The 20,996-nt window shown below is 41.2% G+C and overlaps 1 protein-coding gene across 1 annotated transcript in view; it reads left to right on the top strand.

The window, feature by feature from the left end:
* WDR76 (WD repeat domain 76) overlaps positions 1–18,931 on the top strand; it is a 36,315-nt gene extending 17,384 nt beyond the window's left edge. Inside the window, exons 9-13 of the mRNA XM_080672789.1 lie at positions 1,953–2,111; positions 9,416–9,633; positions 10,696–10,848; positions 12,489–12,542; positions 18,408–18,931. Of these exons, the coding sequence (XP_080528915.1) occupies positions 1,953–2,111; positions 9,416–9,633; positions 10,696–10,848; positions 12,489–12,542; positions 18,408–18,663 (840 nt within the window). The 3' untranslated portion in view covers positions 18,664–18,931. The remainder of the gene's footprint in view (positions 1–1,952; positions 2,112–9,415; positions 9,634–10,695; positions 10,849–12,488; positions 12,543–18,407) is intronic.
* Positions 18,932–20,996: the final 2,065 nt, after the last annotated feature.

The raw sequence follows: 20,996 nt of genomic DNA, 5'->3' as shown, positions 1-20,996 counted from the left end.
CCCTGAGATTTTCACCTATAGTCTCAAAACTAGAGAGAAGCACATTGAGGGGATATTTAGATTTTTTCCTCTTTTGAGTGAGGAATAAGGAAAGGCTGCTGGGGGAAAATGGGGAAAAAAGAGGGAGTGAGAAAAGTGACTAGTAGAAGAGGTGTGTGTGATTGTAATTTTTCCTTTTTAAAAATTCTGTTTATTTTAAAATTTTAAATAAAAAACAAAAATGGAGGACTATTTTAGAGCAGACTCAACCAGATTTGGAGATGTTAGTTGCTTTGGTTCACAGCATGATGCATGGCATAGAATATAACTTGTCAAATCAGAAAGTGATGATTTTCTAGTAGGAGTTGGTAATCTAGTTGTGGAAAAGATAATCCCCCCTTTTATTGAATTTATTGGAGTGACATTGGTTAATAAAACTTTATAGGTTTTACGTGTACAGTTCTATAATATATCATCTGTATATTATATTGTATGTTCACCACACCAAGTCAGGTAGGTCTCCTTCCTTCATCATTTATCCCCCCCAGTACCTTCTTCTGCCTCTCCCACCCCCTTTTATCTCTGATAATCATTATACTGTTGTCTGTGTATATGAGTTGTTTTTTCTTCTTAATCCCTTCACCTATTTTACCAATCCCCACACCCCCCATTCCCTCTAACAGTTGTCAGTCTGTTCTCTATGAGTGTGTTTCTATTTTGTTAGTTTATTTTTTTAATATATATTTTATTGATTTTTTACAGAGAGGAAGGGAGAGGGATAGAGAGTTAGAAATATCGATGAGAGAGAAACATCGATCAGCTGCCTCCTGCACACCTCCTACTGGGGATGTGCCTGCAACCAAGGTACATGCCCTTGACCGGAATCGAACCTGGGACCCTTGAGTCCGCAGGCCGATCCACTGAGTGAGCCAAACCGGTCAGGGCAGTTAGTTTATTTTTTTAATTAAATTCCACATATAACGGAAATCATATGGAACTTGTCTTTCTCTGACTGGCTCATTTCACTTAGCATAATGCTCTCCAGGTCCATCCATACTGTTGCAAAGGGTAAGATTTCCTTCTGGTTCCCCTCGCTCCCCCCACTGTTTTATGGCTGAGTAGTATTCCATTGTGTAAATTACCACAGCTTTTTAAAAATATATATATCTATTGATTTTAGAGAGAAAGGGAGAGGGAGATAGAAACATCAATGATGAGAGAGAATCATTGATTGGCTGCCTCCTGCACTCCCCCTCCTGGGGATCAAGCTCACAACCCAGGCATGTTCCCTGACGGAGAATAGAACTGTGACCTCCTGGTTTATAGGTTGATGTTCAACCACTGAGCCACACTGGTCAGGCTGTACCACAGCTTTTTTATTCATTCATCTACTGATGGACACTTGGGCTGCTTCCAATTCTTGGCTATTTTTGTACATAATAATATTAATGTGGAAATTAAAAGTCATGCATTTTCATTGTCTACTTAGGGAGTAAAATATTTCTAAAACTCTTATTTTGTTCCAGGACTAAATACCTTGCAAAAATTATTCTGAGAATGCTATATGTGCTCATATTATATAGCAGTATACTTAATGAAGCAAAGTAGTAATGGTATTGATACTGTTTTTGGTAGTAAGGAATAATACATTTCCTGAGGATTTTATGAACTGAAGTCATAATGAGCAGTAATTTTTTCTCTCTGTATAATAAAAAAACTACCTAGTTACAAAAAGCTAGAAATGTAAAATAAATGTGACTTATTGTTGAATTGAAAATTAGAGAAAAAAGTAGCTTAGGGACAGATAAAAGTTTCTAGTTCTGACTTTCTGAATGGGATGTGGTGAGTATAATGATAGACTAAGAAAAGACTGAATATAATACAGATGCAAATAGTATAATGACATAATGACAGAAAATATTACTACTTTTCATTAGTTTTTGTTCTTCTTCCTTTCCCCAACTTTCTTCCAGACTCACAAACCAAAAGAAGATGGAGTTTATGTTTTTCAACCCCATAGTCAGCCAGTTAGCTGTCTGTACTTCTCACCTGCCAATCCAGCTCATATATTGTCCCTGAGCTATGATGGCACATTACGCTGTGGGGATTTCTCCAAGGCTGTTTTTGAGGAGGTAAATGTTAATGTGTTTACATATTGTCTCAGGTGATATTCTGGATTCTTTATGAAATGACACATGAATCATTATTACGTCAGTTAGTTTGGGTAAGGTAGTAGCGACTTTAGAACTACACTGCTTAAGTCCCAAACTATGTATTACTACTTGTGTGACTTGGGCAAGTTACTTAACCTGTGCCTCAGTTCCCTTAGCTGTAAAATAGGATAGTACCTTATGGAGTTGTTAGGAGGATTAAGTGCAGATGAGTTAATGCAGATAGAGTACTTAGAAGAGAGTTGTGAAATCAAACAACAGTCTAATTTTAGAATTTTTTTTTTTACAAGATGAAATAAACTTTACTTTTAAAACAGTTTTAGATTTCTAGAAAAATTGCAAAGATAGTACAGAGTTCCCATACCCCTGTATCCAGTTTCTCCAATTATTAGCATCTTAATTGGTATGCCACATTTGTTGTAATTAATGAGCCAATATGAATAATGAACTAACTTCCATATTTTACTCAGATTTATTTAGTTTTTATCTAATGTCCTTATTCTGTTCTAGGATCCCATCTCAACATTATATTTAGTCTTCATGTCTCTGGTTCCTCTTGGCTGTGACAGTTTCTCAGACTTTGCTTATTTGTATGTCCTTGAGGAGTACTGGTCTATTACTTTGAGGAATGTTTTATTCTTTCCCTCTCACCCCCATGATTAGACTGGGTTATGGGTTTTGGGGAGGAAGTAGAATATTTTCATCACCCCTAAAATAAACCCCTTGATCTTTAGTAGGTACTCCCAATTTCCCCCTCCCCCAGCCCTAGACAGCCACTAATCTACTTTATGTCTTCATAGATTTACCTGTTCTGGACATTTCATATAAATGGAGTCATACAGTTTGTACTTTTTTGTGACTGGCTTCTTTTACTTAGCAAAATGTTTTCAAGGTTCATCCATGTTGTAGAATGTGTTGGTACTTAGTCCCTTTTTATGGCTGACTAATCTTCCATTGTATGGCTATAGCAGATTTTACTCATCCATTCATTAGTTGACAAACATTTGGGTTGTTTTCATTTTTTACTGTTGTGAATAATGACACTATAGACATTAATGTACAAGTTTTGTGTGGGCATAGGCTTCCCTTTCTTTTGAGTATATACCCAGGAGTAGAATGGTGGGTCATATGGTAACTCTATGTTCAAATTTTGAGGAACTGCCAAACTGTTTTCCAAATTGGCTTTACCATTTTACATATTTATCGGCAATACGTGAAGGGTTCTAATGTCTCTACATCCTTGCCAACACTTGTTATTGTTGGTGAGTATAGCCATCCTAGTGGGTATGAAGTGGTATCTCATTGTGGTTTTGATTTTCGTTTCCCTAATGATTAATGATGCTAAGCATCTTTTTATCTGTTTATCTGGCCATTTGCATTTCTTTAGAGAAATGTCTATTTGGATCATTTATCTATTTTTTTACTATGTGTTGAGTTTTATATAACAACTAGAGGCCCGGTGCACGAAATTCATGCATGGGGGGGGTGTGTGTCCCTCAGCCCAGCCTGCACCCTCTCCAATCTGGGACCCCTTGAGGGATGTCCGACTGCCCGTTTAGGCCCGATCCTACTCGGATCGGGCCTAAACGGGCAGTCGGACATCCCTGTCACAATCCGGGACTGCTGGCTCCCAACTGCTCACCTGCCTGCCTGCCTGATTGCCTCTAACCGCTTCTGCCTGCCAGCCTGATCACCCCCTAAACACTCCCCTGCCAGCCTGATTGATGCCTAACTGCTCCCCTGCCAGCCTGTTTGCCCCTAACTGCCCTCCCCTGCAGGCCTGGTCACCCCTAACTGCCCTCTCCTGCTGGCCTGGTCCCCCCCAACTGCTCTCCCCTGCTGGCCTGATCGCCCACAACTGCCCTCCCTTGCAGGCCTGGTCCCTCCCAACTGCCCTCCTCTGCTGGCCATCTTGTGTCCACATGGGGGCAGCCATCTTGTGTGTTGGAGTGATGGTCAATTTGCATATTACTCTTTTATTAGATAGGATTCTTCCACTTATTTCTTTTGTCAGGTTTACTGAGGTATAAGTTACATATATTAAAATTTGTGTGTGCAGTTATATGAGTTTTGGCAAATTGTATACACCTGTGTAACTACCACCACAATCAAGATACAGAAAATTTCTATCACTCAAAAAAATTACCTCGTGACCCTTGGTAGTCAGTCCCCTCTTCCTTCCTGAAGTCCCTTCATTGTGTACTTTGGGAGTAAAGTATTTGATGTATCTTCCTCAGCTGTCATATCGGTGGATAACCACTGATATGATTACTGTCCCCGTAATTTTGCCTGTAACAGAATGTCAAGTAAATGGAATCATTCAGTATATAGCTTTTTGTGTTTGGTTTCTTTCACCTAGCACAATGCCTTTTTTAAAAAAATTGATTAAGGTATTACAAATGTGTCCTTATCCCCCTATAGCCCCTCCACTCCCCCACTCATGCTCTCACCCCCCTGGTAGCACAGTGCTTCTAAGATCCTATATAATAAAGAGGTAATATGCAAATTAACCACCACTCCAACACACAAGATGGCCGCCCCATGTGGTCAAATATGGACACCCCCATGTGGACACAAGATGGCTGCCACAAGATGGCCTGCAAGGGAGGGCAGTGGGGGCGATCAAGCCTACAGGGGAGGGCAGTTGGGGGGGACCCAGGCCTGCAGGAGAGGGCAATTGGGGGAAACCAGGCCAGCAGGGGAGAGCAGTTAGGGGCAACTGGGCCTGCCAGACTGGCAGGGGAAGGCAGTTGGGGGGACCAGGCTTGCAGGGGAGGGCAGTTAGGGGTGACCAGGCCTGCAGGGGAGGGCAGTTAGGGGCAACCAGGCTGGCAAGGGAGGGCAGTTGGGGGCGACCAGGCCTGCAAGGAAGGACAGTTAGGGTTGACCAGGATGGCAATGGAGGGCAGTTAGGGGTTACCAGGCCTGCAGGGGAGGACAGTTGGGGGCGACCAGGATGGCAAGGGAGGGCAGTTAGGGGTGACCAGGCCTGCAGGGGAGGACAGTTGGGGGCGACCAGGATGGCAAGGGAGGGCAGTTAGGGGTGACCGGGCCAGCGGGGGGGGGGGCAGTTAGGGGCAATCGGGCCAGTAGGGGAGCAGTTAGGCATCGATCAGGCTGGCAGGCAGAAGCAGTTAGGGGCAATCAGGCAGGCAGGCAGGTGAGTGGTTGGGAGCCAGCAGTCCTGGATTGTGAGAGGGATCCCAGATTGGAGAGGGTGCAGGCTGGGCTGAGGGACACACAACCCCCCATGCACAAATTTCATGCACCAGGCCTCTACTTAATCCATAATGTTGCATGTTAGTACTCTGTTTCTCATACTACTGATTAAACAATCATCTGTGTTAGGCATTAACTTGAGTGTGCTTTTTATACATTATTAAGCCTTATAATACCTCATGAAATAGTAGGTAATGTTATCCCCCATTTAACAGTTGAAAAAACTGAGGTAAAGAGGTTTATTAGCTTGCTCAAGGACATAAATGGCAGAAGTAGAATTTACACTTGGGTCTGTCTGACTCCAAAGCCTCACTCTGCACTTAACCATTTTAATATATTGACTGAATACTTCAAGTTTCATTTGTGTATACTGGGCTTTTTTGGGTATATGGTGGTTGGGATGCCTGTGGTATATTAATTTGTTAATCTCAGTTTATAATAATACTTATTAAAACCTAAAATCAGCAACAGTTCATGATTCAACAATAGGAACTATGTTCATCCTCTCTTACTTGAGCACTCACACATTCTACAACATTTATTTTTTATTTCTTACCAGAGGTCCGGTGCACGAAATTCGTGCACTGGGAGGGGGGTGGTGGTCACTCAGCCTGGCCTGTGCCCTCTCGCAGTCCGGGAGCCCTCAGACTGCAAGACTCCTGTGTTGAGCGTCTGCCCCCTGGTGGTCAGTGCGCATCTGGCTAAATGCGAGAGGGTGCAGGCCAGGCTGAGCGACCCCACTGGTGCACGATGGAGGCTGGGGAGGAATGTGGGAGGTTGGCCAGCCGGGGAGGGGCCGCGGGAGGGCTCCAGGGTGTCTCCAGCTCGTCTCACTCAATCCCCATCAGCCGGGCTCCAGCAGCAAGCTAACCTGCTGGTCGGAGCATCTGTCTGCTGGTGGTCAGTGCATTCATAGTGACTGGTCGACCAGTCGACTGTCTGCCCCCTGGTGGTTAGTGCAGATCATAGCAAGCGGTTGAGCGGCCTTAGCATATCATTAGCATATTACGCTTTGATTGATTGAACCAGGTGAACAGACACTTAGCATATTAGGCTTTTATTATATAGGGTGTGTGTGAGCCCTGAATCCAAAGTGATAGTATTGTGGTTCATAAGTTTAAAAAAAACAACACATGTTCATGATAAAATATTTACTGTAAATAGGATATGAAAGCAATTCTGCCATTCCCCCATTCTCTCATCCCTGTATTTGTTTGGTATATTTCCAGAATTATACACATATACTTACAAGCATATAGATACACACTTTTTTCTTTGCATTAATGGACTCATACTATATACATTCTTTTTTGCAACTTGTTTTTTCATTTACTAGTATCTTGGATAGTTTGTAGTACAGATCTACACCTTTCTTTTTTAGCATTAAACAGTATTTCCAAGTAGACACGTACCATCATTTATTTAACCATATCTCTTTTTTTAAAAAATATATTTTATTGATTTTTTTACAGAGAGGAAGAGAGAGGGTTAGAGAGTTAGAAACATCGATGAGAGAGAGACATCAATCAGCTGCCTCCTGCACGCCCCCTACTGGGGATGTGCCCGCAACCCAGGTACATGCCCTTGACCGGAATCAAACCTGGGACTCTTCAGTCCGTAGGCCGACGCTCTATCCACTGAGCCAAACCGGTTAGGGCTACCATATCTCTTTTTTAAAAAAATATATTTTTATTGATTTCAGAGAGAAAGGGAGAGGGAGAGAGAGATAGAAACATCAACAATGAGAGAGAATCATTGATTGGCTGCCTCCTGCACCCCCCCTACTGGGGATTTAGCCTGCAACCCAGGCATGTACCCTTGGCCAGAATCGAACCTGGGACCCTTCAGTCCGTAGACGTACGCTCTATCCACTGAGCCTAGCACTGAGCCAAACCAGCTAGGGCCATATCTCTTGATGGACATTTAGATTGTCTCAATTTTGTTTTCTTTTTTTTTAAATCCTCACCCAAGGACATGTCCATTGATTTTAGCGAGAGAGGAAAGGAGGGAGGGAAAAGGAAGGGAGAGATAGAAAACGAGAAAGAACCATTAGTGTAAGAGAGAAATATTGACCAGTTGCCGACTGCACGTACCCCAACCAGGGATCAAACCTGCAACCTATGTATGTGCCCTGACAGGGAATTGAACCCACAACCTTTTGGTGTATAGGATACTACTCCAACCAAGTGAGCCACCTGGTTGGGACTAGATGGTTTTGTATTGCTATTGTAAGCAGTCTCGCAGCAGGCATCCTTATATATATACACAATGATTGGCCAGATTATTATGATCTCCAAATGCATAATAATCTGGCCACTCAGTGTATATCCTATATAATAAAAGGCTAATATGCAAATTGTCCCCTCGACCGGGAGTTCGACCAGCAGTCAGGCTGGCCAACCGCCCTTGTCCCCTCCCCCTGGCCAGGCTGGCCGGACCCCACCCATGCACAAATTCATGCACCAGGCCTCTAAACCTATCTAATAAAAGAGTAATATGCAAATTGACGGTCACTCCAACACACAAGATGGCTGCCCCCATGTGGTTAAAGATGGCTGTCCCCATGTGGACACAAGATGGCCGCCACAAGATGGCGAGCAGGGGAGGGCAGTTGTGGGAGATCAGGCCTGCAGGGGAGGGCAGTTGGGAGGGACCAGGCCTGCAGGGGAGGGCAGTTGGGGGGAACCAGGCTGGCAGGGGAGGGCAGTTGGGAGGGACCGGGCCAGCAGGTGAGGGCAGTTGGGAGAGACCAGGCCTGCAAGGGAGGGCAGTTAGGGGCAATCTGGCCGGCAGGGGAGCAGTTAGGCATTGATCAGGCTGGCAGGGGAATGGTTAGAGGGTGATCAGGCTGGCAGGCAGAAGCGTTTATGGGCAATCAGGCAGGCAGGCAGGCAGGCGAGCGGTTGGGAGCCAGCAGTCCTGGAGAGGGTGCAGGCTGGGCTGAGGGACACACCCCCTTCGTGCATGAATTTCGTGCACTGGGCCTCTAGTGTGTGTGTGTGTATATATGTATGTACACACACACACACACACACTTAGTGGCCAGGTTATTATGCATTCAGAGATCCTAATAATCTGGCCACTCAGTGTATATATATCTTAGTGAAGTTATTAGGTATGAGCATTAAATATATATTTTTTAAAATATATTTTATTGATTTTTTACAGAGGAAAGGAGAGGGATAGAGAGTTAGAAACATCAGTGAGAGAGAAAAATCAATCAGCTGCCTCCTGCTCACCTCCTACTGGGGATGTGCCCGCAACCAAGGTACATGCCCTTGACCGGAATCGAACCTGGGACCCTTGAGTCCGCAGGCCAGCGCTGTATCCAGTGAGCCAAACTGGTTAGGGCGAGCATTAAATATTTTGATGTATCTTCCTCAGCTGTCAAAATTTTGTATTTCTACACTTCTTTCAAGAGTAGGTGAGCAGCCCTAACCAGTTTGGCTCAGTGGATAGAGCATCGGCCTGGGGACTGAGAGGTCTCAGGTTCGATTCCAGTCAAGGGCATGTACCTTGGTTGCAGGCACATCCCCGGTAGGAGGTGTGCAGGAGGCAGCTGATTGATGTTTCTCCCTCATCGATGTTTTTAACTCTCTATCCCTCTCCCTTCCTCTCTGTAAAAAATCAATAAAATATATTAAAAAAAAAAAAAGAGTAGGTGAGCATTCAGCCATATATTTTGGAATTTATTGGCTAAGTTACCTGGTATATTAAGGTATTTAAATTGGGTAGAATTCAGATTTAATCCATTTCCTAGTATGTTTCACAGGGTAGATTTGCAACTGAGGTTTATTGGACTTAAGAGATTTGGGATGTAGCCGTGCATGGGTGGACAGGCCATTTTCTCACAACTGATTAGTGCCTTAGTTTCCATCTCTGTAAATGGGGACAATCATTTTGTCCTGTCCTTCCTGTGGGGATGGTGGAGGATAAATGAGGTTAGTTGGGTAAAGTGTTTCATAACTTTTTAAGTCAAAGATTTTATGCATTGACTTTCTTTAGAAGAAGAGTTATATAAAGCTGATTGCTACTTATCTCCTTAGGTCTATAGAAACGAGGGAAGTAGCTTTTCCTCCTTTGACTTCTTGGCAGAAGATGCCTCCACTTTAATAGTAGGACACTGGGATGGAAGGATGTCATTGGTGGATAGACGGACACCTGGAACTTCTTTTGAGAAACTTATCAATTCTTCTTTGGGAAAAATAAGAACTGTTCATGTCCACCCAGTGCATAGACACTATTTCATAACTGCAGGATTGAGGTACGTTCTTCATAAAATTTTATGATTTAGGACCTTTATTTTCATCCTCACCTGAGGACATGCTTTTATTGATTTTAGAAAGAGAGAAAGAGAAAGAGAAATATTGATGTGAGAGTGAAATATTGATCCATTGTTTCCTGCACGCACCCCGACCGGGATCGAACCTGCAACCTGGCTATGTGCCTTGACTAGGAATCAAACTGGCAACCTTTCAGTGCACAGGATGATGCTCAACCAACTGAGTCATACTGGCCAGGACTATGATATAGGTCTTTTTGTTTTTTTGATAATCCTCACCCGAGGATATATTTCTTCCATTGATTTTTAGGGAGAGTGGAAAAGAGAGGGAAGGACCAAGAGAAACATTGATGTGAGCGAAACACATCAATTGGTTGCCTCCTGCATGAGCCCTGACCAGTGCCTGGGCCGGGGAGAAGCCTGCAACTAAGGTACATGCCCTTGACCAGAATCGAACCCGAGACCCTTTGGTCCACAGTCCGATGCTCTATCCACTGAGCTAAACCAGCTAGGGCTATGATATAGGTCTTTTAATGTTAGGGATAATATTTCAATTTGGTTGTTAAAGACATCTGACTTTTGTGATACAGCTGAATAAATTTTTTTCTACACAGTATTTTTGAGTATTTAAAAAAATATTTTGGATTTAATTAATAGTTAAAGTATTGAAACAAGCATACATTTTTGTTTTCCCTAGCATCAAATGCATTTACTTCTAGTCTTTTGAGAAGAAAACTTGTAAAAAAAAAAAGTTATGTGACCTTATAACTTGTTGGTCTGTGTTAATTTTTTTCTTGGAGAGATTGGAAAACCAAGTAGACTCCCATCTCAATACCCACTGGTTCCATTGTTATGCTGTAGTTTCGGAATTTTTGTAATATTTTAAATCTTTACTAGTGTTTGTAAAATTAATGCAGAAGATTAGAGGGTTTTGTCTTAACTGTTCTCGAATGTAGTGAGTGTTTCTCTAATTATGACTAGCACTATCCTAGAGGTTTATTACATGTACTGTGGTAACACCAAGACTTATTCTTTCCATTACAGAGATGTTCATATTTATGATGCAAGGCACCTGAATCCCAAGGGAAGCCAGCCTTTGATTTCTTTGTCTGAACACACAAAGAGCATCGCTTCTGCTTATTTTTCACCTCTGACTGGTAACAGAGTAGTAACCACATGTGCTGATTGTAAGCTGAGGTAAATTGGGAAGACAGAGATATGTTAAGGAATCTAAAGTGCCTGTAGCTACTGTGCCAATAAACCAGTAGCTTTGTTTACTACTGCTCCTTGTTCAATCACTAGTGTTATTGTTTATAGCTATATCTAGATTCCGGAAGATCAGTGACCTATATTTGATGGGTCTTTGGTTTTTTTTTCTCTTTAGTTTTTGTGCCTGGAAATTTCCTTGAGATTGACAAGGAAGGTCTATAGCTATGCTGGGGAATAGATGCTGGGCTTCCCTTTCAGCACTAAATATTCCTGGATATCGCAATGAAAGCAGGCTTGTGATATCCTGAAAGGGAAGTAATGTTAGCACAGGGAGAAGCTCTTACTTTGGTGATAGTAGGTTCTGTTTTACAAGTGAAGTGCTGAATGGAAGTTGCAGAGTCCCAGGCCATGGACAGGCAGAAAAGATCGCAAAAATTGGGCTTCTATACGAGCTAGTAGATACAGTTTTATGGTTTCAGCTTTGGTACCTTTCTATAGTGACTTCCTAAAAGTAGACTAAAAACCCGTTGAACCAAAAATAAAAAATAATGCCAATAAAAAGATGTGGAGAATAATGCAACCACAAAGGAAAATGATTTTGTTTTTTTCTTAAGTCCCTGATTTTGCTTAATTTGCAAGCATTTCTCAGTTTATGAGAGTTTTACCTTATGTGATTTTGGAATTCATTCATTATTTATTCACCAAGGATCTGTTGAATATAAACTGTGAACCAGGCTGTAGAAAGGCACCTAACTTCTGTTTAGACCCATCTGTTGGGAAGAGCTTGGTCTGCAGTATGTAGCAGGTACCCACTTAATTTCTGGCAAATTCTGTGAGCTTTACCAGGTGGTACATTAAGAGATTCAGTCACCAGGCAGTGGCAGTTCAGTGTTCCCTTTCCACCCACACAGTATCCTTTGTCTCAACAGCTGCCATTTATCCCATTCCTGTACATTTGTGCTGTAGAGTTTACTCTTGTTACATTAGCTGTTAGGGATTTGGATTTCTAGCAATCTAATCAGGCAATAAGCTCTAGTTTCAAGAAACTACTGGAATAGCTAGGTACAAAAAGAAGGGGAAGGTGGTGGCGATATGGTTTGTTTCTTCTGCCAGGGTATCTGGTGGAGGCTTCTGGACTCCGCCAGCTGCCCCACAAGAACTCCTCCCCTTGGCTGGGTCTTAGTCTTGCCTGCACCTGGAAATGACGCTTACCAGGCCCTCAACTGATGAGCCTCATAGGGAAATTGCTCTTGATACATGCATGTGCTTTTAGATTATTGGTGCATTTTTAGACCACATCCCTATGTATGACCTACTAGTGTATTACTGTGAATCTGAATATAGTTTTATTACCCAGATTATTAGTTTAGAATGTACATTTTAAGTTTGGCGTAATAGTGTTTAAATTATTTCACAATACACAGTAAGCACTAAATTTTACCATATTTCTTGTAACTTTCATTAAATATATTAGCTGAGGTTTATTAGATACTGATTCTATATATTTTAAAATAATCATTTCATGTTATGAACCAATGAAAAGGTTATTAAATACACTGATGTTATTTCATAAAAATTTGCAAGAAATAATAAAGAGTGTTACTTTATTCTTGTTCTTTATTTTGCAGAATCTTTGACAGTAGCTGCATATCCTCTCAGATTCCTCTCCTCACCACCATCAGGTAGGTTTCCCGATGCCAAATAATGCAGAACCTGAATTACCATGAACTATTTGTTGGAATACATACATTAGACACCTGATTGTCAAAGAGGTGTAATAGGTCTGATTTTTGTGTTATAGTTTGTAAGCGTCCCAGGTTGTTAGTTCTTCTCCTATCCAGAAGGGTTCTTGCTTTCAGGTTCCCTGTATTTATAAAGAGGTTCAGCCTCTTTTAGTCAGAAGCTGGGTGGTTATTTTTGGTTAAGGCGAGTGACTTTATTCCAACATGCATTATTCATGTTATATTATTGAAGAAGACTGTGACTACTCACCTGTTGATGAGGCTAGCGCAGTTTGCCGACCACTGGGCTAGCGGAAGCTCTATTTGGGCCTATTTCTTCCGGACTTCAAGTGCTTCCCCATCCTACCACTTTATTTCTTTTGTTACCCTCTTTTTACATCTGCTACTTTTAATGTATGTATTCTACACCAAACTTTACTCCATGCCTTTTTCCTAGACATCCTGTTATCAGTATTTATGAAGTTGGGACAGGGTGAGCAATATATGTTGATTGTAGCTTTATGAGTTTTATAGTCCGTAGAGACTATATTTAAGTATACTAGTTTTCTTTTTCGCAAATTTCTTAATTTTCTTTTCAAACTTTATTCTAGTTTATTAGTTTCTAATTTGTATTTTTAAAACGTTTATCTAGGGCAGTGGTTGGCAAACTCATTAGTCAACAGAGCCAAATATCAACAGTACAACGATTGAAATTTTTTTTGAGGGCCAAATTTTTTCAACTTAAACTTCTAACGCCACTTCTTCAAAATAGACTCGCTCAGGCCATGGTATTTTGTGGAAGAGCCACACTCAAGGGGCCAAAGAGCCGCATGTGGCTCGCGAGCCGCAGTTTGCCGACCACGGATCTAGGGTGATGATTCTGGTGTAGGTATTGTTATTAAAAGTTAACAGCATTGAGTAGCTGTGGGAAATGTGATTTTCTGTAGTCCAAACTTCTTTAATAAGAAAGGGGTTTTAACGTTTGATGTAATCCTATTTGTCTATTTTTGCTTGTGTTGCCTGTGATTTTGGTGTCATATCCAAGAAATCATTGCCAAATGCAATGCCTGAAGCTTTTTCCTTATGTTTTCTTCTAGGAGTTTTATAGTTTATGGTGTTATGTTTAGATCTGTAATCCATTTTGAGTAATTTTTACTGTTTAACTTCATCCTTTTGCATGTAGATATCCAGTACTGTATTCCCAGCACCATTTGTTGAAGAGACTGTCCTTTCCTCATTGTGTGGTCTTAGTACTCTTGATCATTTGACCACATACATGAGGGTTTATTTCTGGGCTTCCTGTTCTTTTCCATTGGTTTGTACTTCTGCCAGTATCACAGTGTCTTGATTACTGTTGCTTCTTAGTATGTTTTGAAAACAGTAAATTTGAGGCCACCTACTTTGTTCTTCTTCTTTTTATTAAAAAAAATATATTTTATTGATTTTTTACAGAGAGGAAGGGAGAGGGAGAGAGAGTTAGAAACATCGATGAGAGAGAAACATCGATCAGCTGCCTCCTGCACACCCCCTACTGGGGATGTGCCCACAACCATGGTACATGCCCTTGACTGGAACCGAACCTGGGACACTTCAGTCCACAAGCCGACGCTCTATCCACTGAGCCAAACCAGTTAGGGCTGTTCTTTTTAAAGATTGTTTTGGCTAGTCATAATCCCTTGAGATTCCATATTAATATTAGAATTTTTGGTTTTTCCTTCCGCAAAACATATCATTGGGCTTTTGGTAGAGATTGGTCATGGTTAGTGTGTAGAAGAAATACAACTGATTTTTGTGTGTTGATTTTGTATCCTGTATCTTTGTTTTTTGTTTTTTTTTTTTAATATATTTTATTGATTTTTTACAGAGAGGAAGGAAGAGGGATAGATAGTCAGAAACATCGATGAGAGAGAAACATCGATCAGCTGCCTCTTGCACACCTCCTACTGGGGATGTGCCCGCAACCAAGTTACATGCCCTTGACCGGAATCGAACCTGGGACCTTTCAGTCCGCAGGCCGACGCTCTATCCACTGAGCCAAACCGGTTTTGGCCTGTATCTTTGTTTTAACAGGGGTTTTTTTTTTTTTTTTGTGTGTGTGTGTGTGTACTAAGATTTTCTACATAAAAGATCATGTCATGCAAAGAGATAATTTTACTTTTTCCTTTTCAACTTGGCTGGATGCCTTTTATTTTTTTCTTATCTAATTGACAGTCATGTGATGCTCAGAATGTGTCCCCCTAATCAAATGCTTATTGGTTCAGTGGTGACACTTCATGTGCAGGACACTTCACGTTACCTATGAAGTTGTGAATGACCCACAAGTTGATCAGTGTCTCTAGTCCCACCCAGTTTTCTAGTTTTACCAGATTTCCAGTACTCTGTTGAATAGAAGTGGCATGCGTGGGCATCCTTGACTTTTTCCTGATCTTAGAGGTAAAAGCTTTTAGTCTTTCACTGTTGAGTATGACATTAGCCGTGGACTTTTCATATATGGCCTTTATTATGTTGAGATTGTTTTTCTCTTCCAGTTTGTTGAGTGATTTTATCATGAAAAGATAATGAATTTTGTCAAATAATTTTTCTGCATCAGTTGAGATGCTCATATGGCTTTTGTCCTTCATACTGTTAATGTGTATTATATTACATTGATTTTTATATGTTGAATCATCCTTGCTTTCCAAATATAAATCCAACTTGGTCATGGTGTATAATCCTTTAACATGCTATTGAATTTGGTTTGCTAATATTTTGTTGAGGATTTTTGCATCAATATTCATCACAGATATTAATCTTTAGTTTTCTTATAGAGCCCTTGTCTGGGTTTGATATCAGGGTGTAGGTAGTTTGGAAGTGTTCTCTCCTCTTAAATTCCTTGAAAGAGTTTGAAGAGCACTTGTGCTAATTCTTTTATTTTTTTTATGTTTTTATTGACTTGAGAGGGAAAGGGAGAGGGAGAGAGATAGAAACATTTATGATGAGAGAGAATCACTGATTTGCTGCCTCCTGCATGCCCCCTTCTGGGGACTGAGCCTGCAACCTAGGCATGTGCCCTTGACCAGAATCAAACCCAGGACCCTTGGGTCCACAGGCCGATGCTCTATCCACTGAGCCAAACCGGCTAGGGCGGTGCTAATTCTTCTTTAAATGTTTGTTATAATTCTCCAGTGAAGTCATCTGGTCCTGGGTTTTTCTTTGTTGGGCTTTTCTTTTTATTTATTTTTTATTTTTTAAAATATATTTTATTGATATTTTACAGAGAGGAAGGGAGAGGGATAGAGAGCTAGAAACATCGATGAGAGAGAAACATCGATCAGCTGCCTCCTGCACACCTCCCACTGGGGATGTGCCCGCAACCAATGTACATGCCCTTGACCAGAATCAAACCCGGGACCCTTGGGTCCACAGGCCAATGCTCTATCCACTGAGCCAAACCGGCTAGGGCGGTGCTAATTCTTCTTTAAATGTTTGTTATAATTCTCCAGTGAAGTCATCTGGTCCTGGGTTTTTCTTTGTTGGGCTTTTCTTTTTAAATCCTCACCCAAGGAGAGAGAGAGAGAGAGAGAGAGAGAGAGAGAGAGAGAGAGAGAGAGAGAGAGACAGACAAAGAGAGAGAGAGAGAGAGAGACAAAGAGAAAGAGAAACATCGATGTGTGAGTGATACATTAACCATTTGTCTTCTGCACGTGCTCCGACTGGGGATTGAACTTGCAACCTGAGTATGAGCCCTGACCAAGAATTGAACTGGCAGCCTTTTGGTGTATGGGATGATGTTCCAACCAACTGAGCCACCTGGCCAGGGCTGGGCTTTTCTTTCTTTTTTTAAAAGTATTTTACTTAAAAACTTTTCCTTCCATTTTTAAATATATTTGTTATTGTCGATAGTATTGCAAATATCTCCCATTCACCCCTTCTTTGCCCCCCTCCTCCCAGCCCCTACCCAACCCCCAAGTATTCACTACTCTATTGCCCATGTCCATGGGCTATGCATATCTATATATATAAACGCCAAAGCGACCATTTGACCGGTAGTTAGGATGCGCACTGACCACCAGGGGCAGACCCTCATTGCACAGGCATGGAAACATGGAACAGACTGACGAATCTCAGAGGGAAGCAGGGAGGGTGGGAAGAGATTAACCAAAGATTTTATATGCATACTAAAGGCCTGGTGCACGGATTCGTTAATTTTTGTTTGTTGATTTTTTTGTTGTTGGTGGTGTTGATTTTTTTGATGAGTCATTCTGATAGGTGTGAGATGATATCTCATTGTGGTTTTAATTTGCATTTCTCTGATGATTAGTGACTTTGAGCATTTTTCCATGTGTCTCTTGGCCATTTGTGTGTCCTCTTTGGAGAAATGTCTATTCAGGTCTTCTGCCCATTTTTCAATTGAATTGTTTGTCTTCTTTTAGTTGAATGGCTTTTCTTTTTACCCCCTACTCCAGCCACTTGGGAGATGCTTGATAACTGTTTTAATCCCCTTACTAGTTGTAGGTCTATTAGATTTTTTTTATTTCTTTATGATTCAGTCTTGATAAGTTGTGTGTTCCTGGGAATTTATCCATTTCTTTTAGGTTATCCAATTTGTTGGCATATAATTGTTCATAGTATTCTTTTATAGTTCTTTTTATCTCTGTGACATCAGTTGTAATGTTCCCTCTTTTATTTCTGGTTTTATTTATTTGCGTTTTGTCTTAATCTAGCTAAGGTTTTCTCAATTTTATTGATCTTTTTGAAAAACCAACTCTTAGTTTTTTATATTGTTTTTCTATTCTCTATTTTATTTACTTCTGTTCTAATCTTTATGATTTCTTTCCTTTTGCTAACTTTCGGTTTAGTTTATTCTTTTTTTCTTGGAGGTGTAGTAAGGTTTTTTCCTTATTCTTCCTTTTTCTGTTCCTTGAGGTGGAGTTAGGTTATTGATTTTGAAATCTTTTTATGTAAGGGCTTACTGCTATTAATTTTCCTATAAGTATTGCTTTCACAGTATCCCAGAAATTTTGGTATGTTGTATTTTCATTTTCATTTTTTTGCAGACATTTTCTGATATCCCTTAGGATTTTTTTTGAGTCTCAAATATATTTTTTGGCTTAGAGATGTATGGAATATAATTGATTTGGGGGTTTGTTATCAGGGGAATACAAATATGGAAATAGCAGCTCTTGTTAAAACAGTGATAACCAGATTATATATTTCTTATTTCTAGGGCTTCTTCTATTTGTATGTGCTAAAAAAAGGAGGAAAGTCTGTTGAGCTAGGAAACAGTGAACAAAAAAATGCTATTTCAATAGACACTCAGTGACCGTCCACTGAGAACAAACCACTGTACTCAGCACTGACAATCAAAAATACAGAAGACATTGTCTGTTTCCTGAGTTTAAGTCTTATAAGAAGGATGAGATTAGGTTGATGGTAACTCAGTAACTTAAAGAGAAGAAACTTTGCACAGCCCTAGCTGGTTTGGCTCAGTGGATACAGCGTCAGCCTGTGGGCTGAAGCGTCCCGGGTTCGATTCCAGTCAAGGGCACATGCCCAGGTTGTGGGCTTGGTCCCCAGTAGGGGGCGTGCAAGAGGCAACCAATCAATGATTCTCTCTCATCATTGATGTTTCTGTCTCTGTCTTCCTCTCCCTTCATTCCTGAAATCAATATATATATATAAAAAGAAAATCTGTGGGATAAAGCTATACCTACTATAAAAAAAAAAAAAGAAACTTGGCAGAGAAAACCAGCATTTAGGAGCAATGCCATCTTTACTCTTTGCCTGCTTCTACCTTGAGTTATTTAACATTTACTCTCTTTTACAAAATTTTTTTTTTTTCACTAGGCACAACACCAATACTGGGCGATGGCTGACCAGGTTCCGAGCTGTGTGGGACCCTAAACAAGAAGACTGTGTCATAGTTGGCAGCATGGCCTATCCACGACAGGTGGAAATCTTCCATGAGACAGGAAAGCAGGTGCATTCTTTTCTTGGTGGAGAATGCCTAGTTTCTGTGTGTTCCATCAATGCTATGCATTCAACTCGGTATATTTTGGCCGGAGGTAATTCCAGTGGGAAGATACATGTTTTTATGAATTAAGTAAGTTGCTGGGTTTTTGCTTTAGCAATATTAATTTGTTCAAATTAATGAGTGTCTATTTAGCAAATATAAATTGCTTTATTAATAGGAACTATGAGCAGAATGTACTTTTAGTGAAGGAGAAACCTTGGTTATTTCTACGGGTTGGGGAAAAAATTTGAGGGAGCCTGTGATGCCTTCAGCACTTTAATCAGGCAGTATGTTGAGAAGCTGTAACATTAATAGTTATAAAGCTTGGAATGATTAGTATTAAAAACTTTTGTGTTCTAACAATATGGTTTTTAAAAAATTTATTGGGGTGACATTGGTTCATAATAACATTATGTAAGTTTCAGGCATACATTTTTATACTACTGCATCTGTATAGACTCTATTGTGTGCCCACCATCTGAAGTCTGGTCTCCTTCTGTCACCATATATTTTACCCCCTTTGCTTTCTTTGCCCTTCCCCAACCCCTCTTCTCTGGTAACCACCATTCTGTTGTCTGTATATATGAGGTTTTTTGTTTGTTTGTTGTCTTTTTATTTTATTTTATTTTATTTTATTTTAAATATATATTTTTATTGATTTCAGAGAGGAAGGGAGAGGGAGAAAGAAAACATTAATGATGAGAGAATCATTGATTGGCTTCTTCCTGCTCGCCCTCTACTGGGGATCGAGCCCACACCCTGGGCGTTTGCCCTTGACCAGAATCGAACCCGGGACCCTTCAGTCTGCAGGCCGACGCTCTGTCCACTGAGCAAAACGAGCTGGGCTGTTTATTGTCTTTTTTTGTGGGGGGGGGGGGGCGTGATATGCTTTTTTAAATTTTTGCTTAAATAAGAACAATGCAACATTCCATACTCCCTCTTTCTACCTTAGGGGATTGATACAAATTTGCTGGGGCCAAAACCTAACATTATGTTGACTTATTGCTGATGGTTAATTGACAGTGTTAGGAACAAAAAAACCTCCATTGCTACCAAAGTGTTGCAAGCTTCCTACATCTAACTGTGGAACTGCTGCTACCCACATAACTGTTTAGGATTCATTCAGTGCTTAACAGACAAGGATTCTTGCACTTAACAAACAAGTTGATGGTAAACAAGATGTACTGATTTCAACTAGAAAATTTTAAACCACGGTAACAAAGCTAATGTTATACTTGTATTATGTAACTTAAGTTCCAGTTCTTTCTTCGGAGTCCTCAACTAGCTGGTTAACAGAGTTTAATAATGGCCAGATCTTACAGTTGAGCATCATTCATGAGCTTTTTGTGCAGTTGGGCCAATTCATCTTTAAATTCTTTTGTTTCATTGGCAACATGCTGTTTTGTTTTGTTTTTTAATAAATCTTTATTCAGATTATTACAGGTGTTCCTCTTTTTTTTCCCCCCATAGCTCCCCTTCACCTGATTCCCCACCCCACCCCATGCCCACAGGATATGGCATGCTTAAAGATAAAGAACAGCATGTAAAGGAGTTCATCACCACAAAACATGCTGTTCTTTATTTATCTTTAAGCATGCCATATCCTGTATGAACTGGACACGTGCACCTTTAATATTTTGCAGGCTCTGGTTTAGGATATTTCTAGCTTTTGGGAACACTTTTGTGGCTTGAGAAACGACTTCTTCAGTTTTTGCTCTTCTAACTTGATGTTCTGCAGAGCTCTCTCCAGCTTTGAAACAAAGTCTCTAATTGCTCTTCGTATTTATCATAAAGCTTTTCCATTGGCTCCTGCCACTTCCTGTAGCCGTCTCCATGCTTCTGGGTAATGGTTTCCAGGCGAGCATTGGCTTCCATGATGAGTTTTCTTCTCTTTGTAAGAAGAGGCCTTTCCATGCCATCTTTATATTTGTCCAGCATTTTCGCTGTTGCCTCCCCCACTGCTCTGTCATGTGGGTTTAAAGGACGATTGTCTCCACCCTCGTTATCAACTACTGGACTGTCTCCTGGGGGAAGTTCCTTGGCCTCACGTGTTTGTTTGCCCCCAAAGTCATTGTTTTTCTTAGCCTGATCCTCCAATGGGGCATGGAACTCTTTGTTCATGTCCTTATGAGTCTGGCATCGCGCTGTGTCCCGGGGTAGTCATGGATCTCCTACGCCTCTTTAGTTTTCCTCGGGCTGGGGCTCCCCGCGGAGAGTAGATGGACTCCGGGTGGTGCCTTCTTACAGTTTCATGTCCTCTGAGTTTCCCTCAGCAGTTGCTTCACCTTTCTGTGGCCACCAATCCCGGCCTGGCCTGTCAGCTCTGGAGGCCGCCACAACTAGACCCTCAGGAGGCCGCCTCCGTGGAGGCGCTGAGAGCAGGCTCCAGAGAGGCCTGGGAGCTGGGGGAGGCAGAAGTGCTG

Source organism: Plecotus auritus, assembly GCF_963455305.1.
Source record: "Plecotus auritus genome assembly, chromosome: 1".
Taxonomy (NCBI): Eukaryota; Metazoa; Chordata; class Mammalia; order Chiroptera; family Vespertilionidae; genus Plecotus; species Plecotus auritus.
This window is presented reverse-complemented; position numbering and strand designations above follow the sequence as displayed.